Below are 26,792 nucleotides of genomic sequence, written 5' to 3'. Positions count from 1 at the left end.
TTGAGCCCTGTCGTATGCTTCGTCGTATGATGGCGCTCGCTGCTGCGTGAATAGCCGATTTCCACTAGCTTGATTTGACACGTTGTGAGCCTGTAGATTTGCTATTTTTGAAATAAAACGGTGGAGACATTTTCACCTATAATGACATATACCCAAAATGGTTCAAATACAAGCATGAATCGTAATGGTTTTGAGGCCGGGAGTTGCCTAGTTATTTATACAGGCCATTATAGATTGTGAGGGTACTTAGTACATTAGGCTGATCTTCTACTGCAGGCAGCTTGATTATTGTTTTATTTTATTAGGCCTATAAAAAGCAAGGCTTTTGCACACCTACAAGCGACAGGTGCGTAGGAGAGGGTACGGTGCCCAAAATTGAAAAAGGAACAAACACCCGCATTTTATTAGGCCTAACATAATTCAAGATTCAATATCGTATTTGTCGCACACTCAAAAGTAAGCAACCATATCTATGTGTACTTATTTTTATTTTTTTTATAATGGACCCAGCATTCATATTTTCCATAGAATAGTGTATTCTATGGCTACACACCACTGACATCTTTATATATAATGTCTTAACGGGGAACACTACCACAGCGAGGTGAATATGAAATCTCTTCTGACACATTTCACACCATCTGTGCAGCATTTTTCCATAATATTCTTTCGAACGGGCTCCGCACAAATCGTTGCTATAAGTCACCTACCTCATCTAGCGCGCACATCCTTTCTTCTAGGTACAGTACCGTACATGCATAAAGTAAAGCTGTGCTGCATATTATTTGCATACTCGCTCGCGCCCTGATCACAATGCAAATTTATGTCTCATGAGAGCCTTGAGGCCGTTTGATGGTTTGAACCTGCGGAGCACATGATGGCACAATCCATGCAGCGGAGGTTTAGTTTTAGGCTCTCGACTCGGGGGGGAAACCTGTGGATTTCAGGGATTGGGAAGGTTTAGTATTTGACTGGCGATTTGATCTAGCAGCAGGAGAAAATCAGTGGTTCTCAAACTTTCTTTAGTTTTCAATTTGGTTTCTAACTATCAACAATTTAGCTTAGTCTAGTAGCCAGCCAATAGAGCCCCATTGTGAACCCGGACATGTTGAGTACACCAATGTTTTATGTTAGAAATGTTTAGTATGGGTCCCCAGCATGTAGAAACTGCCGGATGCTAACTTGCATATGTTGAGCAATTTTCACAATTGGCATAATATGTGACCATACCAATTACAACCTATAGAAGGCAAAATATTCAAAATTTCATCATGCTTTATGTATCATGTGACATGTCAAACTAGGGGGTTTTCATGATGCTGAATCCATTCCAAGCATTAGTTTTGCAAAAAAAACACTCGTTGAGCTAAAAACGGCCAATGCCGTCATCACAAATTGATGATGTCAGCACATTTGGTGGGCAAGTGGGCATGGCCGTTTTAAGCCCAGTGAGTGTTTTTTTTTGCAAAACTAATGCTTGGAATGGATTCAGCATCATGAAAACCCCCTAGTTAACCCTAAACCTTGGTGTACTCAACATGTCCGGGTTCACTTTTTGGCTACTAGGCTAGCTGGGGGACCCACTGGAACCCCCCCCCCCCCCCCCCCCCTCAAGGACCCCATGGGGAGAACCACTAGGCTACATGGATCTCATGTCATCATTATTCATGGGAACATGGCATTATACCTTTCAGCTTGGCACAGCATTTGCACCTACTCATGGAAACATGAATTTGATAATGACATCCATGTCTGTCTGATGATGATGGCACAATATAAATGCTAATGTTTAATGAACGACCACGTTCTTTTGGCTATTGATCTTGACGTATAGATCTATTTCATAATTCATATCGTCTTAAATCAGTGGTTCTCAAACTTTTTCAAGGACCCCACCGTAACTCTCAGAGTTACAGACCCATAGTGTTTTAAACATTATGTTATAATGTAGCTATTGAAAAATAGCAGATCTACAAGCTCATAGCGCGCCACCGAGTGGCGCGCTATGAACTTGTAGGTCTGCTATTTTTGAAAAATCGTTAAAATGTGCCTCAAATCTCTCAGAAAATTGTCATGATTTAGAAAACATTTTTTTTTAAATTTCGAGGTCAGGCCTAAATGGGTTAAGGGGTACATTTGGAACCCCCTCAATGAACCCTGAGGGTCCCTGGCCTGAACCCCACTTTAACCCATTTTGGGCTTTAGCTATTGAAAAATAGCAGCGAGCTTGTAGGTCTGCTATTTGTTAAACGACTGACATGGAAACATAGCTTTTACAGAAAACTGTCAGGATGTAGAAGACATTCTTTTTAATCTGATCTCGGGTCAAAATGGTCAAAATTAAGAACCACTGTCTTAAGTGAAGAAGAAAATAAAGAAATGGATCAAATCCATTTCATTTATTTCTCGTTTGAAAGGTCACCTGCAGAGCCACATTATTGTCCGTTCGTTCTTGACCTTCCCAGTCGCTCGGAATGCTAGTAGACAGACACCGTATTTGTCCCTATAGAAACTCTTTCTACCCCCCTTTCAGTCTGTTTCGAGTTCCCTGTGTTACTGTCTAGGTCAGACCAATGGATTTGTTCTGTTGCCCCCCCCCCCCTGTGCTTGTCTCCCCCCCCCCCCCCCCCCACACCCTAAAGTATAGTACCCCTCCTGTAGCGAACTGATAAGATTCACTCCGTTGGCACCCTGGTAAGATATGAAGTGACATTCATGGCAGAAAAGGCCACGGCCAGGTTTTTTTTGTACGGGTCACTCACGCGTATAGGAGAAAGTTAATACCATATAAACAGGTGGAGGGCTCCATCTGTTCAGGGCAGTGAGAAGAATGTATGCCATCATATTGTGATTTGATTTTAAGCAAAGCAAGTTCAAGTATAGCACATTTCGACGACGAGGCAATTCAAAGTGCTTTACACGACACCTTAAAGGGGCATTCCACTCATTTTCAACATTTTACTATGTCATTAATATAGCTTAGAGCTGTTGTGTGGAAATAATAAAAAAGTCCCCCCCATTCTGTGTTTCCTAGAACTGGAGGTCTGGAAAAAAACATTAACATGGTGAAACACATCTTGATGATGTCATCAAGATGTGTTTCACCATGTTAATGATTTCTTTCATAATTGCAGTTCTAGGAAACACAGAATGTGGGGGACTTTTTATTATTTCCACACAACAGCTCTAAGGTATATTAATGACATAGTAAAATGTTGAAAATGAGTGGAATGCCCCTTTAAGTATTGGAGACGGGGATCATTAACAACTTAAAGGAGTACTTCACCCTAAAAATCACATTACACACCCCATGAAGCCTTAAATTCGTGGAGATTTTAAGCCAACAATTCGATGGCCGGGTCATCGGTCGATGGGATACTCAGTAGAATAGTCTTTGAGTCGACTCCGCTGGTCATCAAATTATTGGCTTAGGAATGTGCCAAAAAACCCCCCCAAATCCCTTTCAATTCAAGGCTTCAATGGGTGTGTAATAAAGTATTTTCTACTCCTTCAGCCCCCATATACTTTGTTGTACGAATAGTGCTAGAGCAGATATACACATAGCTACTATCTGTTACATTTTCAGATGCCCCAAAATAGGGAACGCCAGATTGAAAGTGCTTTATAAGAGAGAATGCAAAAAGAAACGACATTATACAAGGAGATCCATTAACCCATTTTGGGCGGGACCCCCTTTTGGTGTTAGCATTATGTTATGCTTTAGCTATTGAAACATAGCAGATCTACAAGCTCATAGCGCGCCACCGAGTGGCGCGCTACGAGCTTGTAGGTCTGCTATTTTTGAAAAATCGAAGAACCACTGACATAGAAACATAGCTTTTTCGGAAAACTGTCAGGATGTAGAAGACATTTTTAGAATCTGATCTCAGGTCAAAATGGGTGCCTTTCTTCCTTTGGTCTGACGAGGTCTTTTCCTCCCATCTCCCTCTCCCTCTCCCTCTCTCTGTCAGACATTATAAGAAGCGCTGCCAGGGCCGGATGAGGAAGCACGTGGGAGACCTGTGCCTGCAGGCGGGCATGCTGCAGGACGCCCTGGTCCACTACCACATGGCCGTGGAGCTGCTGCGGGGCGTCAACGACTTCCTCTGGCTCGGTGGTGAGTGTCTGTCCGCTGCAGCGTTGTTTTCGGCAGCACTTTTTTATTTTAGTCATAGTCTCTCTTCAATAGTTTTCATTTAGTTTCAGTCACATTTTAGTCACCATGCAATGTTTTAGTGTTATAAGATTTTAGTCGACTAAAATGTATTTTGGTAGGCCTTGATGCCCACCAAAATTTGGTGGGCATCAAGGCCTACCAAAATATGATGTTTTTACACTTGCTGAAAATAGCTGATCTACAAGCTCAGTGTAAAAAAGTGTAAAATGACTTGCGGTATACTGGATCTCTTGTCCACTATAGTCCCTACCTAACATTTTAGTCTAGTTTTTATTTGTTGACGAAATTGTCAGTATATTTAGTCTTAGTTTTAGTCATCGTAGCTTAGTTTTCATTTAGTTTCCATTTAGTTTTTGTCAGTGGAAAAAAGTTAGTCGACACATTTTTTTTCTTCCCCTAAATAAAAACATGTGGCATTGTGATTGTATGATATATATTTGGCACACAACACCACCGTCCGATGGAGGACACCTTCATCTTTACTAGGGGTGTGACGACATAGTAACTGCATCGAAAAATCTAATTTTAATTTCAAGAATCGAAGTATATCGAAATGAAAACGGCAACATTGACTATGTATCGTATCGTTTTGCAATGCAAATAATCGATATGGAATCGTTTTGCTATGCAAATAAATCAATACTATATTTTTGTGTGTGGTATTTAGCGATTTTTAGAAGGTGGAAAAAATGAAAAAGAGGGGTTTAATTACTTGGTTTAAAATAATGTCAATGTATTTTAAATAGTTACTGTGTCGAGTTCAAATCATTGAATCGTATTGGATCGCCATAATGAACCAATATCGTCCATGTGTCGTATCGTCAACCATATATCGTGATACATATCCTATCGCTGTTAAAGGAGCATTCAGTGATTTGGGTGATTTGGAAAACCACCCAGTCCGCCCCGGTAACAAAATGTGCACATGCACGCTCTACAGTGGGGGGAAGTGCAACCAAGGCCCGCCCCCACTCGATCATGATTGGAGGAAGGCCCCTCTCATCCTGATTGGATGAAGGCTTTGCCACCCGCCACCAAAACTGAAACTAGGGTTTTTTGACCCCAGGGGCTCACTGGGGACAGGGAGGAACTCCTTATATGGTCAGCACACTCTATAGTAGGGAGGATTATCCAGAAAAAAAGAAAAAACAAGTGATATTTGAATTAAGTCAAATCACTGAATATACCTTTAACCCATTTTGGGCGGGAACCCCTTCTGGTGTTTTAAGCATTACGTTATACTTTAGCTATTGAAAAATAGCAGATCTACAAGCTCATAGCACGCCACCGAGTGGCGCGCTATGAGTTTGTAGGTCTGCTATTTTTGAAAAATCGTGAAAATGCGGCACAAATCTTCGAAAATTGAACATATATTCTTTCTTTTTTTCGACGTCAGGCCTAAATGTGTTCAAATGTATGGTTACACCCCTAATCTCTACCGTAAAGGTATCATCGTCTCACAGTGCCTGCACCAACAACAAGCATCTGTTGGGTGCTTCTGTTGGTATAAGGACTTCTTCCTGTGTGTGCCATGGATCACACCGCCTCACCGACCGCCGCGACTTATCCCATTTAGACCCCAGTTAAAAAACATTCACTTTGAAAGAATATATATTCAGGCCTGGGCCGTGGCTCAGCGGTCCAGGCACCTTGGCTGGTAATCCAGTCTGGCAGTGAGTGTGCCGCGGGTTCGACTCCCGATCCCGACGGCCCTTTACTGCATGTCTTCCCCCCCATCTCTCTCCCCATTTCCTGTCAGCCTACTGTCTGTCCCTCCATAAAATATATAAAATAAAGGCGAAAGCCACACAAAAAAAACATTAAAAAAAAAAAAAGAATATATATTCAAAGATTTGCGCCCACATTTTGACGATTTTTCAAAAAATAGCAGACCTACAAGCTCATAGCGCGCCACTCGGTGGCGCGCTATGAGCTTGTAGATCTGCTATTTTTCAATAGCTAAATTATAACATAATGTTTAAAACACCAAAGGGGGTTCCCGCCCCAAAATGGGTTATTCACTTCCTTGCGTGTCGGGGCAGAGAGCACATGTGGATCGCCGTGTGATCTGTGTAGTTCCTCTGATCTCGGTGCCACACGCCGCGTGTGGCTCACTGATGGCGTTTCTCTCTTTTTTCTCCTCCCCATTTTTTTAACCCCTTTTGGTGTTTTAAACATTGTTATAATTTAGCTATTGGAAAATAGCAGATCTACAAGCTCATAGCGCGCCACCGAGTGGCGCGCTACGAGCTTGTAGGTCTGCTATTTTTGAAAAATCGTGAAAATATTTATTTCAGAAAACTGGAGGATTTAGAATATTTTCTTTTTAAATTTTGAGGTCAGGCCTGAATGGGTTAATGTGGTTAAAATGGCCCGGATGCAGCTTTTCTGTTCCATATATCTTTTGCTCAGGTTCAAGGTGAGTGCCATTGGGAGCTGCGGGCAGCACTGAAGCGTGTGCTCTTGGGGACTAACACTGCTAACATTAACGCCTTGTGGACCTGCATTCTTTGAACCTGCATTCTTTCTCTCTCCTCATGCAGCCGCTTTAGAGGGCCTGTGTTCTGCTTCCGTCATATTCCACTACCCAGGGGGCACGGCGGGGAAGGCGGCGGGCCGCAAACCCAGCGTCTCCCAGGCGGCAGACGCGGCGGGCAAACGCCACAGACCAGGTAAGGCACAGACTTAGACGCACGTCACGGCTCTGTGTGTCAAGTAAGGTTCTCAAAGTAGTGGGGTCCTTGAAGAGGTTCCAGGTGGTCGTGGTTCCTATAGCAACATGTGTTAAATTAGCAAAACCAGTTTAACCTTGCTTCTTTTTTCTTTTTCTTTTTTTACTGTGTTCAAACTTTGAAGGAGCATTCAGTGATTTGGGTGATTTGGAAAAAAAAACCCGGTCCGCACCCGGTAACAAGATGTGCACATGCACGCTCTACAGTGGGGGGGACAACAGCACACATCAAGGCCCGCCCCCTCTCGATCATGATTGGCGGAAGGCCCCGGTCTATCCTGATTGGATGACGGCTGGGCCACCTAGCCAAAAACGAAACCTAAGGTTTTTTTTACCCCAGGGGTTAACTGGGGACAGGGAGGAACTCCTTATATGGTCAGCACACTCTATAGTAGGGAGGATTATCACAACAAAACAAAAAAAGAAGTGATATTTGAATTAAGTGAAATCACTGAATATACCTTTAAATTGTAGATTTATACAATTGTAGCTTGTAGATTTGCTATCTTTGAATATATATATATAAACTAGAACAATTACACAAATCTTCTCTTATGGGTGTCCCTAGCACAAACATCTTTTCAGATGTCATGGCAATGTTTGAGAGCCACTGCTCTACGTATGGTGACGATGACGGAAACGTGTGTGTTTTTAAAATGCGCACCGGATGGTGAAATGTCTGTGAGCGAGTCACGATTTGAGTGTGAGAGAGTGTTTCTAGCGACTCACACAAACACCTGGACGTCACTAAGCTTCATCAGCTTGTGTGCGTGTGCCGCAGCACTACTAGATGTTCAAATGCGTGAACTAGCAAAGCTTCCGCTGTTTGGCCTTCAACAAATAAAACGCATATATTGAAAGTACTTATCTTACTCATTACTTACTTACTTGTGTGTTATTATGCATGTTATTAATATGTTTAACCCATTCAGGCCTGACGTCGAAAAAAATCATGACAATTTTCTGAAAGATTTGAGGCACATTTTAACGATTTTTCAAAAATAGCAGACCTACAAGTTCATAGCACGCCACTCGGTGGCGCGCTATGAGCTTGTAGATCTGCTATTTTTCAACATAATGTATGTAACCACCAAAACCGCGCAAAATGGGTTAAGTACTGATTTAACACCATCGTGTGTGCTTTCTTTTTCTTTCCTTGATACATTTGAATGAACTGTAATTTAGACCTACGGAGGAAAACTGGAGGATTTAGAATATATATTTTTTAATTTTGAGGTCAGGCCTGAATGGGTTAATGTGGTTAAAATGGCCCGGATGCAGCTTCCGTTCCATATATCTTTTGCTCAGGTTCAAGGTGAGTGCCATTGGGAGCTGCGGGCAGCACTGAAGTGTGTATGCTCTTGGGGACTAACATTGCTAACACTGCTAACATTAACGCCTTGTGCCATGGAGTGAACCTGCATTCTCTCTCTCCGTCTGTAGGGGCACAAGAGGTTCTCATTGACCCAGGTACGGAATGTCTCACACTAAACCAACGTAGATGTAGTTAGGGGTGTCACGATTTTCTTTTTCTTCTTAGATTCGGTTAGATTTTCTATCGATGACTTTCGTCGGAAAGGAAAAGAATGCAATTCCAATCCCGGAGGCTTTTGGGTGAGGCAACTCGAGCTGGTATTTTAAATTATCCTTCCGCTAATCTACTTTTGTGTCTCTTCATTGAAACATTTGAGCCCTAGCATCCCTACTGTATGCTGGGGGGCGAAAACTTGGCAAAATCGCCACTCTGCTTGTATTTCCAGAGAAGAGATTTGGTCTAGTGGAAAATACTAGCGGATCTAATATAGCGCACTGTGGGAATCCAGTCCACTAAGTAACTAACTTAAAACTAAGCTTTAAGTTGTTAACTGCAGTGTTGCACTCTTAACTCTTCACATCAAACTGCAGGTGCTGTAATTCAAGCTCTCGATAGGGCTCGAATAGCAATTTGATTTGACATCTTAAGTTTACAATTCGATTAGGATTTTCTCTCATTTTGATCGATCGATCGATTGAGCAATTCTTTCCGACGCTTATTTCCTGACACCCCTATAGTTGTAGTAAGTGTTTCCTGCCCGTTTGCTTGCAGCCCTCTTGCGTGTTCCGTTATCCTTACTTACTGTAATGTATGTACTTACTGTATGTAATGTACTGTATGTACTGTAGTACTGTATGTGCGTGCTTGCATTTTATTTTGTGATTCATTCAGAACCATTCATGAATGAATCCAGTGTTTTACTTTTTCCATTTCTAAATCTACATTTCTCTTTTACTTCTGGTGACAGATCATATTCTCCTGTGTTCCTTTTTAATAATAATAATATATTTGATTTATATTGCACTTTACATTTGAACCAAATCTCAAATGATTTTTGTAGAGTGAACTCCCTCTCTCTCTCTCTCTCGTTCACGGTTCATGATCACAGATCAAAACTGTCCATTAGTTGAACTCTCACCAGGCCAGTCACTTGCTCCGGTTGCAACTTGGGGTGGCGGTGGCTCAGGGGTAGAGTGGCTGGATGGTAGCCGCAAGGTCGCCAGTTCGAACCCGGGGCTCCCTCCAGAGTTAGTGTCGAAGTGTCCTTGAGCAAGACACTGAACCCCTAATTGCTCCTGATGTGCTGGTTGGTGCCTTGCATGGTTTCCGCCGCCATTAGTGTATGAATGTGTGTGTGAATGGGTGAATGTAATGCACAATCTATGTAAAACGCCTTGGATAAAGGCGCTATATAAATGCACCATTTACCATTTACACCTCTCACATTATATAACCAATTAACTCCAACCTATTAAACTCATTGTTGACTGTACTGTACATACGTACGTCCATGGCCTAATTAATGCAATCAAAGTCATTGAAATGTTGAAATAAAATGGGCTGAAAATCACTGGACCACATCAGGACTACCATGACTCTCCCAAATCTCAAATGGTTATTAAAGCGCGCGTGCGTGCGTGGCTGCGTGCGTGCGTGCGCCGGCGGCAGTAAGTGGTGCAAAGCGTCTGTTTGCTGAAACTCTGCTGTTGAAATGCGCGGTGGGTACACTGTTGTGTCGGGTCGCAAGTTGTAGGGAAGCACCAAAGAGAGCAACAGGCTTGTTGTTGAAAAAGACATCAGGCCATGGGCTAATAGTAGCCGTCTGTTGGTGTCGGCAGTGCTCTGGTGCATTCAGCTACTTGGTTCCAAACGACTGATCTCCTGACTTCATTCAACTGCCACTAATCTGTAGTAGTCTGTTTGGTTGGAGAGCTATACCTTTAATGGGAGTCTGACTGCCATGCACATGATCTGCCAGAAGGTGGCAGTGGCACCCAGTAGGTACACATTTTAATTGAACCCATTCTGGGCGGGAACCCCTTTTTGTTGTTTTAAGCATTATGTTATGCTTTAGCTATTGAAAAAGAGCAGATGTACAAGCTCAGCGCGGCGCTACGAGCTTGTAGATCTGCTATCTTTGAAAAATCGTGAAAATGTGTTGCAAATCTTTGAATATATATATTCTTTCATTCTTTTAACGGATCTTTGCCTCTCCTCCATGAAACAACATATTTTGAGATGGGGGGTCGGCAGCCAATTACATATATATTTTTGGGTCCTTGACATGAAATAATTTGAGCACCACTGACATAGAACCATAAGGTTTTTCAGAAAACTCATAATTTGTGTAGACCTGTAAACGGCACTGCTTTGACCAAACTCTTAGCATTCACTGAACAACATACAGTAGTTTCTGAGAATAGTTTCTGAGAATTTGTCTGGAATCTGAAAGTGAAATTGGCTCAGTGTGTCCATTGGTTTTATAATTATTGAACGATGAAGAGTATTAACAAGAGTTTGTGACTTTTAATGATATAACTACATTGGATCCATTGGAGCACAGGTGCTTTTTACATTTCCTGAAAAGTAATGCTTTTTTTCCTCTTCGATCTTCATCTATGCATGATTAATTGGTCATTATTGGTATAATCGGCAATATCTGCCTTTAAAAACGAACCGATATTAAAATAAAATTTCGGTTTTAGCTGATTTTATTTGTTTGGATGTGAATCTGGAAAAAAAAAGCCTTTGATTAAGGCTGTAAATTCAATCAGTTTTCTTCTGGAGACGCTCTCCTTGGAGTCACAAGTTGAATAGAAATGCATTATTTGCACAAATATTATGCACATCAACAGGCCTAATAGGGTAATAAGAATGCACTGTTTATTAGAACGGGTGTAAGCTAAACCCTATTGGAAACTTGTATTGCAATATTGTTATCGTTTGATTACAAATTACAATTATTACGATTATTACAAATTAAGTACATTTTGAGAAATTGCCTGAAGATTAAAAAAATTGGGTGAATAATAATAATAAGGACAAAAAACGGAGATGTAGTGGGAGTCGATTCTTTTTAAATGTCAGCTAGCAAAAAACAAATAAAAACTCAAATTAAATTAATCAGTACTCAGGTAATTGGATATTAACCCATTTAGACCCGAAGGCGATACAAAAAAAAGTCTTCTAAATCCTGACAGTTTTCTGAAAAACCTATGTTTCTGTCAGTGGTGTTCAACCTTTTTCATGTCAAGGACCCCCAGAATTATCTGTATTTGGCCGCAGACCCCCATCTGAAAATATGTTGTTCCAGGGACAACATATAAGCAAAGATTTGAGTTAAAAACGCCAAAAGGGGTTCCCGCCCCAAAATGGGTTATCCAAAATGTCGACATTACGCATATGTATTTTTGGACATACAAGCTTTCAGCCCCTTACATTAACGGTACTGAACGGTGCTCGGGGTGTTGGATGCAGGAAATATGCACTGCAGCAACATCATTATCCCATTCTGGGCGGGAACCCCTTTTGGTGTTTTTGTTTGCATTACGTTATACTTTAGCTATTGAAAAATAGCAGATCTACAAGCTCGTAGAAAAGCTTGTAGATCTGCTATTTTTTTTTAAATCGTGAAAATGTGGCGCAAATCTTTGAATATATGTTATTTCAGAGCGAACGTTTTTAACAAATCTTTTCCTCTCCTCCATGAAACAACATATTTTGAGATGGGGGGGTCGTCGGCCAATTACAGATAATTCCTGGGGGTCCTTGACATGGGGTTTTTCTGAAAACTGTCATGATTTAGAAGACATTTTTTTGTAGAATCGAACTCGGGGCTAAATGGGTTATTCACACGCGTCACAGTGACAGCGCCACGCCGTTGCTATGGACCCCCGCTCCGTTGCTATGGACCCCTGCTCCGTTGCTAGGCAATGAAACTCTCCACTGAGATTTGTATTCTAATCAGATTGGGCCTCGAGGAGGTGCTCTTTTCTTTTTACAACTTGCTTTTTTTGGAAAGTTTTCAAACTGAAAATCTAATTTATTTTTGCCTGCTTGAGAAGTTAGCTCAAATGTAATTACAGGCCATAATGGTGTCAGCAGGTTTGGAAACGCAAACTGTACTCATTCAACCTGTTTTGTTTTGCTTGTCGGGAGAGACGATGCTTTTTTTTTTTTGTCATCAAAGTTTTTTTAATGATTTTACAATAAAGCATACAAAATACACATGACTTACACAAAAGAAAGAGACAAGTAAAACAAACATAAAACAAAACAACTAGCAGTCCAAAAAAACCCCCAAATGGACAACAATCCTCCACATTCAGTTGTTGACAATAGTGATTATATAATCTGTAATGTATTACCAATTACAAATTGTTAATGCAACCATCCTTTAATATACAAATAAAAGTAGTCCCATATTTCATGGAACTTTCCTTTGACATTGTTCCTCCTGGCAATTGACTATTCGAAAGATGCAGTTTCAGTCATAAGTTGGGTCCAGTCTGTGATCTCTGGCGTCAGTTTTCTGTATCAGTGGTGCTCAATATTTCATGTCAAGGACCCCAAAAATTATATGTAACATGCCTCCGCCCCCCATCTGAAAATATGTTGTTCCAGGGACCTCCCCAGAATCAAAGATTTTAGTTAAAATGTTCACGCTGTAATAATATATATTCAAAGGATTTGAGGCACATTTTCACGATTTTTCAAAAATAGCAGACCTACAAGTTCATAGCTATGAGCTTGTAGATCTGCTATTTTTCAATAGCTAAAGCATAACATAATGCTTAGTTAAAACACCAAAAGGGGTTCCCGCCCAAAATGGGTTAAACCACGGGTCCTCAAAGTGGGGTCCGACGACCACTGTTCCTTGAATAGGCGTCAGTGGGTCGCCTGCAGTATGAGTTGATAATCTAGTATGGCATTAGGTTTTAACTGTCGCGATGCGGCGTGTGGTGAGCTCGTAGATTTTTAATCCTCTTCAAATCTTGAACCGTTATATACAAATCTTCTTTCAGGGGTCCCTTTCAGATGGGGTAACCGTGGCCGAATGCATATCAATTTGTGGGGGTCCTTGACATGGAAATGTTGGAGAACATGTCTGATTTAACCCATTCAGGCCTGACGTCGTAATTTAAAAAAAAAAGTTTTCTAAATCATGACAATTTTCTGAAAGATTTGAGGCACATTTTAATCATTTTTCAAAAATAGCAGACCTACAAGCTCATAGCGCGCCACTCGGTGGCGCGCTATGAGCTTGTAGATCTGCTATTTTTCAATAGCTAAAGTTTAACGTAACGCTTAAAACACCAAAAGGGGTTCCCGCCCAGAATGATTTAAACTGGGTTGGAAAGAAGTGAGCGGTGAAGGCAACAAGGAGGATGATAGACCCACAACTGAGAGAGCTGGAAAACGGTAGCCAACACCGTCAAACAGTGTCAGGGGAGAGCTTCAGACATGACGCTGTTTTGTTGGCAGACTTCTGAAACTTCCCCCATCTGTTTTCCCAACCGTTGAAACCAGCTTCATCAGACTAGTAGTATTTTGTGTAACTTATTTTGGTGCTCTTGGTGACTCGTTGTAAAGTCTCACAGCATGTTTACTGAATGTTCTGTGAGAGCTTCCTCAGCATGGCAACGCGTACATGTTTTCTTTTTTTTTTCATTAATGATGCCTGTTCACGTCCATTAAGCAGCGATACGATCCTGTTTCTCTCTGTATGCGAGCAAGCATGATTCTGTTTATATGACGCTATTTTTCTGCACAAATCCCCCGATGGCAACAGCAGGAAGTATAACAAAACTAAAAAAACATGTGAACTGTGTGTATGTGTGCACGTGCGTGCGTGCGTGTCATCATGGTATAATGTGGTCCTGGAGACACCAATTGCAGAAGATACTTCCACAGTGGCAGTTTTCAGTACTTGGTTTGTTTATATGCCTGTCTGTCTGTCTGTCTGTGGTGGACAGATTCCGTTCACACGATGGTGTCATGAAACTTGACGGGTGCGTAGTTGAGATCACAATGAAAGACACTTGAGGGGTGCGTAGTTGAGATCACAATGAAAGACACTTGAGGGGTGCGTAGTTGAGATCACAATGAAATACACTTGAGGGGTGCGTAGTTGAGATCACAATGAAAGACACTTGAAGGGGAGCGTAGTTGAGATCACAATGAAAGACACTTGAGGGGTGCGTAGTTGAGATCACAATGAAAGACACTTGAGGGGTGCGTAGTTGAGATAACAATGAAAGACACTTGAGGGGTGCGTAGTTGAGATAACAATGAAAGACACTTGAGGGGTGCGTAGTTGAGATCACAATGAAAGACACTTGAAGGGGAGCGTAGTTGAGATCACAATGAAATAAACTTGAGGGGTGCGTAGTTGAGATCACAATGAAAGAAACTTGAGGGGTGCGTAGTTGAGATCACAATGAAAGACACTTGAAGGGGTGCGTAGTTGAGATCACAATGAAATACACTTGACGGGTGCGTAGTTGAGATCACAATGAAATACACTTGACGGGAGCGTAGTTGAGATCACAATGAAATACACTTGAGGGGTGCGTAGTTGAGATCACAATGAAATACACTTGAGGGGTGCGTAGTTGAGATCACGAAGGGGAGCGTAGTTGAGATCACAATGAAAGAAACTTGAGGGGTGCGTAGTTGAGATCACAATGAAAGACACTTGAAGGGTGCGTAGTTGAGATCACAATGAAAGAAACTTGAGGGGTGCGTAGTTGAGATCACAATGAAAGAAACTTGAGGGGTGCGTAGTTGAGATCACAATGAAAGACACTTGAGGGGTGTGTAGTTGAGATCACAATGAAAGACACTTGAGGGGTGCGTAGTTGAGATCACAATGAAATACACTTGAGGGGTGCGTAGTTGAGATCACAATGAAATACACTTGAGGGGTGCGTAGTTGAGATCACAATGAAAGACACTTGAGGGGTGCGTAGTTGAGATAACAATGAAAGACACTTGACGGGTGCGTAGTTGAGATCACAATGAAAGACACTTGACGGGTGCGTAGTTGAGATCACAATGAAATACACTTGACGGGAGCGTAGTTGAGATCACAATGAAATACACTTGAGGGGTGCGTAGTTGAGATCACAATGAAATACACTTGACGGGAGCGTAGTTGAGATCACAATGAAATACACTTGAGGGGTGCGTAGTTGAGATCACAATGAAAGACACTTGACGGGTGCGTAGTTGAGATCACAATGAAATACACTTGACGGGAGCGTAGTTGAGATCACAATGAAATACACTTGAGGGTGTGTAGTTGAGATCACAATGAAAGACACTTGAGGGTGTGTAGTTGAGATCACAATGAAAGACACTTGAGGGTGTGTAGTTGAGATCACAATGAAAGACACTTGAGGGTGTGTAGTTGAGATCACAATGAAAGACACTTGAGGGGTGCGTAGTTGAGATCACAATGAAAGACACTTGACGGGTGCGTAGTTGAGATCACAATGAAAGACACTTGAGGGTGTGTAGTTGAGATCACAATGAAAGACACTTGAGGGGTGCGTAGTTGAGATCACAATGAAAGACACTTGACGGGTGCGTAGTTGAGATCACAATGAAAGACACTTGAGGGGTGCGTAGTTGAGATCACAATGAAATACACTTGAGGGTGTGTAGTTGAGATCACAATGAAAGACACTTGAGGGGTGCGTAGTTGAGATCACAATGAAAGACACTTGAGGGTGTGTAGTTGAGATCACAATGAAAGACACTTGAGGGGTGCGTAGTTGAGATCACAATGAAAGACACTTGACGGGTGCGTAGTTGAGATCACAATGAAAGACACTTGACGGGTGCGTAGTTGAGATCACAATGAAAGACACTTGACGGGAGCGTAGTTGAGATCACAATGAAAGACACTTGACGGGTGCGTAGTTGAGATCACAATGAAAGACACTTGACGGGTGCGTAGTTGAGATCACAATGAAAGACACTTGACGGGAGCGTAGTTGAGATCACAATGAAATACACTTGACGGGAGCGTAGTTGAGATCACAATGAAATACACTTGAGGGGTGCGTAGTTGAGATCACAATGAAAGACACTTGAGGGTGCGTAGTTGAGATCACAATGAAAGACACTTGAAGGGGAGCGTAGTTGAGATCACAATGAAATAAACTTGAGGGGTGCGTAGTTGAGATCACAATGAAAGAAACTTGAGGGGTGCGTAGTTGAGATCACAATGAAAGACACTTGAAGGGGTGCGTAGTTGAGATCACAATGAAAGACACTTGACGGGTGCGTAGTTGAGATCACAATGAAATACACTTGACGGGAGCGTAGTTGAGATCACAATGAAATACACTTGAGGGGTGCGTAGTTGAGATCACAATGAAATACACTTGAGGGGTGCGTAGTTGAGATCACAATGAAAGACACTTGAAGGGGAGCGTAGTTGAGATCACAATGAAAGAAACTTGAGGGGTGCGTAGTTGAGATCACAATGAAAGACACTTGAAGGGTGCGTAGTTGAGATCACAATGAAAGAAACTTGAGGGGTGCGTAGTTGAGATCACAATGAAAGAAACTTGAGGGGTGCGTAGTTGAGATCACAATGAAAGACACTTGAAGGGGTGCGTAGTTGAGATCACAATGAAAGACACTTGAGGGTGCGTAGTTGAGATAACAATGAAAGACACTTGAGGGGTGCGTAGTTGAGATCACAATGAAAGACACTTGAGGGGTGCGTAGTTGAGATAACAATGAAAGACACTTGAGGGGTGCGTAGTTGAGATCACAATGAAAGACACTTGAGGGGTGCGTAGTTGAGATAACAATGAAAGACACTTGAGGGGTGCGTAGTTGAGATCACAATGAAAGACACTTGAAGGGGAGCGTAGTTGAGATCACAATGAAATAAACTTGAGGGGTGCGTAGTTGAGATCACAATGAAAGAAACTTGAGGGGTGCGTAGTTGAGATCACAATGAAAGACACTTGAAGGGGTGCGTAGTTGAGATCACAATGAAAGACACTTGACGGGTGCGTAGTTGAGATCACAATGAAATACACTTGACGGGAGCGTAGTTGAGATCACAATGAAATACACTTGAGGGGTGCGTAGTTGAGATCACAATGAAATACACTTGAGGGGTGCGTAGTTGAGATCACAATGAAAGACACTTGAAGGGGAGCGTAGTTGAGATCACAATGAAAGAAACTTGAGGGGTGCGTAGTTGAGATCACAATGAAAGACACTTGAAGGGTGCGTAGTTGAGATCACAATGAAAGAAACTTGAGGGGTGCGTAGTTGAGATCACAATGAAAGAAACTTGAGGGGTGCGTAGTTGAGATCACAATGAAAGACACTTGAGGGGTGTGTAGTTGAGATCACAATGAAAGACACTTGAGGGGTGTGTAGTTGAGATAACAATGAAATACACTTGACGGGAGCGTAGTTGAGATCACAATGAAATACACTTGAGGGGTGCGTAGTTGAGATAACAATGAAATACACTTGACGGGAGCGTAGTTGAGATCACAATGAAATACACTTGAGGGGTGCGTAGTTGAGATCACAATGAAAGACACTTGACGGGTGCGTAGTTGAGATCACAATGAAATACACTTGACGGGAGCGTAGTTGAGATCACAATGAAATACACTTGAGGGGTGCGTAGTTGAGATCACAATGAAAGACACTTGAGGGTGCGTAGTTGAGATCACAATGAAAGACACTTGAAGGGGAGCGTAGTTGAGATCACAATGAAATAAACTTGAGGGGTGCGTAGTTGAGATCACAATGAAAGAAACTTGAGGGGTGCGTAGTTGAGATCACAATGAAAGACACTTGAAGGGGTGCGTAGTTGAGATCACAATGAAAGACACTTGACGGGTGCGTAGTTGAGATCACAATGAAATACACTTGACGGGAGCGTAGTTGAGATCACAATGAAATACACTTGAGGGGTGCGTAGTTGAGATCACAATGAAATACACTTGAGGGGTGCGTAGTTGAGATCACAATGAAAGACACTTGAAGGGGAGCGTAGTTGAGATCACAATGAAAGAAACTTGAGGGGTGCGTAGTTGAGATCACAATGAAAGACACTTGAAGGGTGCGTAGTTGAGATCACAATGAAAGAAACTTGAGGGGTGCGTAGTTGAGATCACAATGAAAGAAACTTGAGGGGTGCGTAGTTGAGATCACAATGAAAGACACTTGAAGGGGTGCGTAGTTGAGATCACAATGAAAGACACTTGAGGGGTGCGTAGTTGAGATCACAATGAAAGAAACTTGAGGGGTGCGTAGTTGAGATCACAATGAAAGACACTTGAAGGGTGCGTAGTTGAGATCACAATGAAAGAAACTTGAGGGGTGCGTAGTTGAGATCACAATGAAAGAAACTTGAGGGGTGCGTAGTTGAGATCACAATGAAAGACACTTGAGGGGTGCGTAGTTGAGATCACAATGAAAGACACTTGAGGGGTGCGTAGTTGAGATCACAATGAAATACACTTGAGGGGTGCGTAGTTGAGATCACAATGAAAGACACTTGAGGGTGTGTAGTTGAGATCACAATGAAAGACACTTGAGGGGTGCGTAGTTGAGATCACAATGAAATACACTTGACGGGAGCGTAGTTGAGATCACAATGAAATACACTTGAGGGGTGCGTAGTTGAGATCACAATGAAATACACTTGACGGGAGCGTAGTTGAGATCACAATGAAATACACTTGAGGGGTGCGTAGTTGAGATCACAATGAAAGACACTTGAGGGTGCGTAGTTGAGATCACAATGAAAGACACTTGAGGGGTGCATAGTTGAGATCACAATGAAAGACACTTGAGGGGTGCGTAGTTGAGATCACAATGAAAGACACTTGAGGGGTGCGTAGTTGAGATCACAATGAAAGACACTTGAGGGGTGCGTAGTTGAGATCACAATGAAAGACACTTGAAGGGGAGCGTAGTTGAGATCACAATGAAAGACACTTGAGGGGTGCGTAGTTGAGATCACAATGAAAGACACTTGAAGGGTGCGTAGTTGAGATCACAATGAAAGAAAAACCTGCACGACACCTAATTTTAAAACCCTCTTATGGCCAGCCTAATTAACAGTGGATTGTGCCTTCTGCCTGCACTATTCATATGTTTAATTTGTCATTTTAATGCCAATAGAAAAATCTGTGATATACACACTCCATCTCATTCTCACACGGCAATCCTATAGTATTATACCCAGTCCTGATGGTGGCGGTAGCGTCACCATTGTGCCGATTTTGACCAAATAGTCACTTCCGGTTTAAGGAACCACAACATCCGGAACTAGCTTTGAACTGGTGCAGCACTATCAGATGTCCGGAATGCTAAGCGATCATTGTTTATTTTAATAACGAAGTCAAATTAAGCTCTAATCAAGCCCAAAATATCGCATTTTACGCAGCGATGCATGTGCTATCACACACGTGCGTGATCGACCGTGCACGTGCGGATTTCGGCCGTTTTTAGGTAGATTACATCGGCAAACAAGCTAAAAGTTGCTAAATTTTGTTATATTAAGCTCCCGATTACAGGGGATTAAACGATTTACGTCAATAACGTCAGTGGCCATAAGGGATTTATTGATTCATTGTGTCAATTACGGCACTGGCCATAAGCGGGTTAATAGGTTTTCTTTTTTTTGAAAGAAGCCAGTGATTCACATCCTTTAATGCAGTGGTTCCCACACTTTGTCATGTCAAGGACCCCCAAATTGACACCAATGAGCCTGTGGACCCCCCCATTTGAAAAGATATGCCAGGGACCTCCATAAGAGAAGAGTTTGACGGCTCTAGCAATGATTCTCAACCCGTTTAATTTCAAGGACCCCCCAGTTTGACATGCATATTAGTCTACAGACCCCCATTTAATGCAAGATCGTAGGTGCTCCTTCTTCACGTTGTGTCTGTGGAAGTTAAGACAGGTATTCACTCACGCCGTTCAGCTTTCACACCTGGCATTGTAACTTTTTCGTTCACCATTGTTTTTTTAAAAAGAAGGTTGCAGTGTGGACTCTTCCGTCTACTTGAGTTAGAATGACTTAACCCATTTTTGGCGGGAACCCCTTTTGGTGTTTCAAGCATTATGTTACACTCTAGCTATTGAAAAATAGCAGATCTACAAGCTCATAGTACTGAGTGCCGCGCTACGAGCGTAGGTCTGCTATTTTTGTTTTAAAGAAAAACGTTTTTAACTCAAATCTTTGCTTCTGGGGGGGGGGGTCCCTGGAACAACATTTTCAGATGGGGGTCGGCGGCCAATTACATATATAATCTTGGGGGTCCTTGACACAGAAACATGGGTTTTTCTAGAAAACTGTCAGAATTTAGAAGACATTTGTAGAATCGCCTTCAGGTCTAAATGGGTTAAAACTGTATCTTTATAGCTATAGTCCTAGGCCCCTTATTCTAAGCCCAGTTTGTATTATGATGCCATTTGACAGCACAATGTAACATGTACACAGGTGGCAAAAGGATCACATCACTTGATTTATTTTCCCAATGCACCGATCCTCATCATTCCACACCGCTACATTTGTTGGGTATGACAGCCTATATAATTATGTAGTTTTGACCTTGATCGTGACTTTGACCTTCTTTTTTTTGGCCCAAAAGTAATTTCTTTCGGGGCAGATAACTGGACATTCACTACAATACTTTTGCGTGCGCGTGTGCACGCACGCACACACACACGCATGCACACACACACACACACTCACACACGCACACCTCCGTCTTTTATAGGGAAGGCCGTCGATATCACCTTTTATGAATTCTTCCTTATTTTCATTCCTACGTTTTCCCCCCTCATTTCTGCGCCGCTATCAGCAGCAGAACAGACCGGTTGGAAGGTCATCTCGGTGGCATTTCTTTAACCCGCTTTGGGCGGGAATCCCTTTTTGGGTATAAGCATTATGTCATGCTTTAGCTATTGGAAAATAGCAGATCTACAAGCTCGTAGCGCGCCACCGAGTGGCGCGCTACGAGCTTGTAGATCTGCTATTTTTGAAAAGTCGAAGAACGACTGACACGGAAACGTGGCTTTTTCAGAAAACTGTCAGGATGTAGAAGACATTTTTTAGAATCTGATCTCAGGCCTAAGTGGGTTAAAGTTAGCGTGTGCCGTTGTTCTCCTCTGTCTAAATGCAGGTGCCCTCACGGCCAACGGTATCAGCGCCGACACCAGCGCCGAGATTGGACGAGCCAAGAACTGCCTCAGCCCAGAGGACATTATTGAGAAGTACAAAGAGGCCATCTCCTACTATGGCAAGGTAGGAGATGAATTGAACATGGTGGACCCTGTTGGAAACAAGTGTAATGCTTAATTGGGTCGTCCACTCACAGTTAACAGCCTTTGTATTGAGTTTGTGCTCGAAATGTACTGTAATTCTGCAAACTGTTAATAAATATTTCAATCAATCAATCAAAAAGGTATACTGCACCATGGACCGCCCAACATTAACCTCCTATATCTCCATATTCTTAACTTTTTTGTGTTTTTTTTTTTCATTCTTTTATCTTTTCTTTTTTTTTTTTTTATGCCCTACCTACTTCATATTACAGCGCCACACGCTCAAAATGCAGCGACGCGTTTTGAGCTTGTCGATGTGCTACTTTTGCCATTTAACCCATTTTCGGGCTGGAACCCCTTTTGGTGTTTTAAGCATTATGTTATGCTTTAGCTATTGAAAAATAGCAGACCTACAAGCTCATAGCGCGCCACCGAGTGGCGCGCTACGAGCTTGTAGGTCTGCTATTTTTGGATTTTTGGGATCCTTGACATGAAATATTGAGCATCTCTGACATTTGACAGTCTGACAGTTTGGACATATTCAGGTTTCCAACCCGACGGTCTGTAACTCAGTGGTTCCCAACCAGTGGGTCACCACGACCTGGGGCCTCTTGTTGTGTTATCCTTTTTAGTATGACCTTTGACTGTACTACCTAAACTACACTTCAACTATAACTTTAACTATAACTCAATTCACTTGCCATTCTTACAACCCCCCCCCCCCCCCACACACACACACACACACACACAAACTAAAATAAGGGTCTCTTAACGTATTAATGTATTTCCTGGGTGCAATTTTTTTCCCTTTTTTTTTAATGCAAAATGAGTTATGAGTGTAATGTTAGACTCCACAGAAGTGAACCTTTTAAAGCCTGTTTTCTCAACTCGCTGTTTCTCTGCAAGACATTACTCTATATAAGCCATATGTCCAAATTTGAAGCTATGACATGAAAACCACACCAATATTAAAACAAATGTCGACTTAGCCTCGGTCAGGAGCGGTCACATATTTGCTCAAGTAAAGTACAGTACTTTAGTAGGACAGAATCATTTTGAAATGGGCTGTCCATGAGTTAGTTAGTTTTGTGGTAGCCTGGGGTCCACCTATGCTTTCTATGGCATAGGCAGCTCCCGGCAGGATCCGCCAGGAGAATCTAGACACAGCTGCACGACATGAGACTAATTAATTAGAGCGACATAGAGAGAGAGGAGTGCGTGTGCGTACGGGTGTGCGTCAATTTAACAAAGGTGCAGACGATCAGAAATCAGCAGTGAGTGATCGACGTTTGCGCTACTCTATGCCGGATTGAAGTGGACTCGGTCCCAGACTTTTTTTTCTCTCCATGGAAATAAAAACGTCTGGGTTTCCGAGGCAGGTTTTGTGGGAGCCGTGACATTTCAAAAGTCTGAAATCCCCAAGTAAGTCATGTGGGCTAGTAGTGAGTCCCACCCATCTTGTAATAATCAACATCGTCACCAGGGGGCAGTGTTTTATTATCTTTCAGTGGATTGGGGGTAGTCTGTGCCTGTGTATATACAGCACCTGTAGGCAGTTTAATGCTTACGGCAGCTGTATATCCTACTGAATGCTATGCAGACAAGACATTAAAGCAGCACTGATGTGAATAAATATCGGAGAAGTATGCCCTGTGTTAACAGCTCCCAGAAAGACCTCAGCAAGCAGCATTAACCCATTTAGACCTGACGAAAATTTAAAAAAAATGTCTTATAAATCCTGACGGTTTTCTGAAAAACCTATGTTTCTATGTCAGTGGTGCTCAAACATTTTTATTTCAAGGGCCCCAAAAATATATGTAATTGTCTGCCAACCCCCATGTGAAAATATGTTGTTCCAGGGACCCCCCCCCCGGAAGCAAAGATTTGAGTTAAAAAACGTCCGCTGGGAAAGAATATATATTCAAAGATCTGTGCCACATTTTCACGATTTTTCAAAAAATAGCAGACCTACAAGCTCGTAGCGCGGCACTCTGTGCCGCGCTATGAGCTTGTAGATCTGCTATTTTTCAATAGCTAAAGTATAACGTAATGCTTAAAACACCAAAAGGGGTTCCCGCCCAAAATGGATTAAACTGACGTGGTTGAAATATATCCATAGTTCGATAGTTACATGGCGATGCAAAAAAAATATAACATCAAAGAATCCTTAACAATGCAGCAAAACAAAATGGCTCATTAACCCAACAGAGTGTTCAGTCTCGACGTGCTTTATCTCCATTATTATAATTGCCTTCTTACAAGTGACCTCCGTTGGCCTTTTTACCTGTAACTACTAGCGCACTCAACATATGGCCATGGAAATATTAATAGAATTTAAATAAGGAGACAATGAGTGAGGGAGGAGACGGGGTGGGGCGGAGGGGTGCACGCACGCATACACGCACACATTTACGCACACATTTCAGAGACAAATCCTGTACTTTTACTCCACTACAATTATTTGACAACTTTAGTTACTACTAGTTAGTAGTTACTTTATATACTTTTTATTATTATTCATTATTATTACAAAACATGCATTAGCCACTTCAGTCCTATATACATATCGGTCCATTTGAAAATAGCCGATCTACAGGCTCACAATGCGTTGCGATGCGACACATTGTGAGCTTGTAGAGCTGTTTTTTTTTCAAAAGATTTTGTACACACTTTGAACTTGTGAAATGGGACATTTCTGCACAATGACTACTTTTACTTTTGGTGCCAAAACTTTTGTACTTTTACTTGATTTGAATTCCAGACTTTTACTTGCAACGGAGTAGTTCTACATTGCGGTATTGATACTTTGACTTAAGTAAAACAATTGAGTGGTTTCTCTCTGTATTTAACTCCAGCTGTTCGCTACTATTCTGTTAGTCAACTGTTGCTTATCCTTTTGTTTATTTGCAGCTCCCTTCGGGAAGGAGTGTTCGGCTTAATATCTTACCCTATATATAATACTGCCTACTAGTTATCGCTATTATAAATGATTGCCAATATACTTGAAAGTCGATTAACTTCCATCATGTATTTATTGAGCCATTTTGTATTGAGAACAACACTTGTTGTGCCTCTGTAATCTTCATGCTTGAAGTTCAAGTAAAAGCATTTTCAACTTTGCAGTGAGGTTCCCTGTCCATTTTATATGCTATGCGTACCCTTTACCCCCTAGACTAACTGGTGCGTAACACCCTGTCTCCCTGCTGCAGTATAAGAACGCGGGTGTGATCGAGCTGGAGGCCTGTGTGAAGGCAGTCAGGGTGTTGGCCATGCAGAAACGAGCCATGGAGGCCTCGGAGTTCCTGCAGAATGCTGTCTACATCAACCTGGGCCAGGTTTGTTCTCCACAAGCATCACCCCACGTAAACTGGAACATCCTCTCACACTGCACTTACGCAAGTACGTTACGTAGATGGATAATACGCCTAGTATAGGGGCACGGTGGCACAGTTGGTAGTGCTGTCGCCTCACAGCTAGAAGGTCCTGGGTTCGATTCCCGCTGGGGACGCTGTGGGTGCTGGCGGCGTGTTTCCTCCTCCGCGTCATCAGTGCCCATGCCCGAGGCGGGGTTGGCGAAAGGGCCTTTCTGTGTGGAGTTTGCATGTTTTCCCCGTGTCCCCTAGGGTAGGTGCCCTCACAAAAAACATGCAGTAATCCTGGTCTCTAAACTGCCTACACCTGAACTGAAGCCGCACCCACAGCTGTCGTTTCATGATAAAGGGGGAGGGGTTAGGGGAGGGGATGATAGTGTGATGTCACTATATCACTGTTTTTTTCACGTTTGACTGTCACGGTTTCAGCATCCAGGAAGAAACCCCTAAATACAAAGGGAAGACATCATTGCACATAACAACCACACCAAGGGGTCTAATGAAGTACTTTCACCTCATAAACACATGGAAAAACTGGAAAGAAATACTAAAATCACGGCACTCCATCTTCATATTTCTAGAACTTGGCATCAAACTCAAAGCATGCTTTTCACATTCTTCCAATGCAGGTGGGGAGCTTTTCAGTACTTCCTCATATTTTCATATTCATAGATCCACATTGTTCTCAAGGGAGAAAGAGTAGGGGCTCCATTTTCGTCACCACTAAACCCCTTATCCCTAAACTTCTTTTGCCTTTTTTTTTTTACTATTTTGAAAAACATTTTTGAATAGTTCAACTAGCCAATCTACATTGACAAGTTGTGAGCTTGTAGACTGGCTATTTTAAGTATTCAAAAATGTTTAGCAAAACAGTAAAAAAAAAAACAACGTTTAGGGATAAGGGTTTTAGCGGTGACGAAAATGAAGCCCTATAGATCTGCTCCCATCCCCCTTCTCAGAGTTTAGTTTCTTACTTTTTATGTTGGAAAACCATGATCAACATGAACAAAATTACAAAGTTTTCACACAACTCATAGCCAAAGTGAGTTTAAAAAAAACAACTACATTTTAGACATTAGACACAATTAGACAAACATTTTCTCCAGGATATGCAGGGCCGTGTTATCTCCCCGTACAGAGGAGGACATATCAGGGCCGTGTTATCTCCCCGTACAGAGGAGGACATATCAGGGCCGTGTTATCTCCCCGTACAGAGGAGGACATATCAGGGCCGTGTTATCTCCCCGTACAGAGGAGGACATATCAGGGCCGTGTTATCTCCCCGTACAGAGGAGGACATATCAGGGCCGTGTTATCTCCCCGTACAGAGGAGGACATATCAGGGCCGTGTTATCTCCCCGTACAGAGGAGGACATATCAGGGCCGTGTTATCTCCCCGTACAGAGGAGGACATATCAGGGCCGTGTTATCTCCCCGTACAGAGGAGGACATATCAGGGCCGTGTTATCTCCCCGTACAGAGGAGGACATATCAGGGCCGTGTTATCTCCCCGTACAGAGGAGGACATATCAGGGCCGTGTTATCTCCCCGTACAGAGGAGGACATATCAGGGCCGTGTTATCTCCCCGTACAGAGGAGGACATATCAGGGCCGTGTTATCTCCCCGTACAGAGGAGGACATATCAGGGCCGTGTTATCTCCCCGTACAGAGGAGGACATATCAGGGCCGTGTTATCTCCCCGTACAGAGGAGGACATATCAGGGCCGTGTTATCTCCCCGTACAGAGGAGGACATATCAGGGCCGTGTTATCTCCCCGTACAGAGGAGGACATATCAGGGCCGTGTTATCTCCCCGTACAGAGGAGGACATATCAGGGCCGTGTTATCTCCCCGTACAGAGGAGGACATAT

The 26,792-nt window shown here is 42.5% G+C and overlaps 1 protein-coding gene across 1 annotated transcript in view; it reads left to right on the top strand.

Annotated features, from left to right (window-relative positions):
- trappc9 (trafficking protein particle complex subunit 9) overlaps positions 1-26,792 on the top strand; it is a 493,006-nt gene that overhangs the window by 6,396 nt on the left and 459,818 nt on the right. Inside the window, 5 exon segments of the mRNA XM_079521861.1 lie at positions 3,972-4,117; positions 6,721-6,849; positions 8,352-8,378; positions 21,408-21,529; positions 24,759-24,884. Coding sequence (XP_079377987.1) covers positions 3,972-4,117; positions 6,721-6,849; positions 8,352-8,378; positions 21,408-21,529; positions 24,759-24,884 — 550 coding nt within the window.

This window comes from Electrona antarctica (genome assembly GCF_951216825.1).
Source record: "Electrona antarctica genome assembly, chromosome: 15".
NCBI classification, from domain to species: domain Eukaryota; kingdom Metazoa; phylum Chordata; class Actinopteri; order Myctophiformes; family Myctophidae; genus Electrona; species Electrona antarctica.
This window is presented reverse-complemented; position numbering and strand designations above follow the sequence as displayed.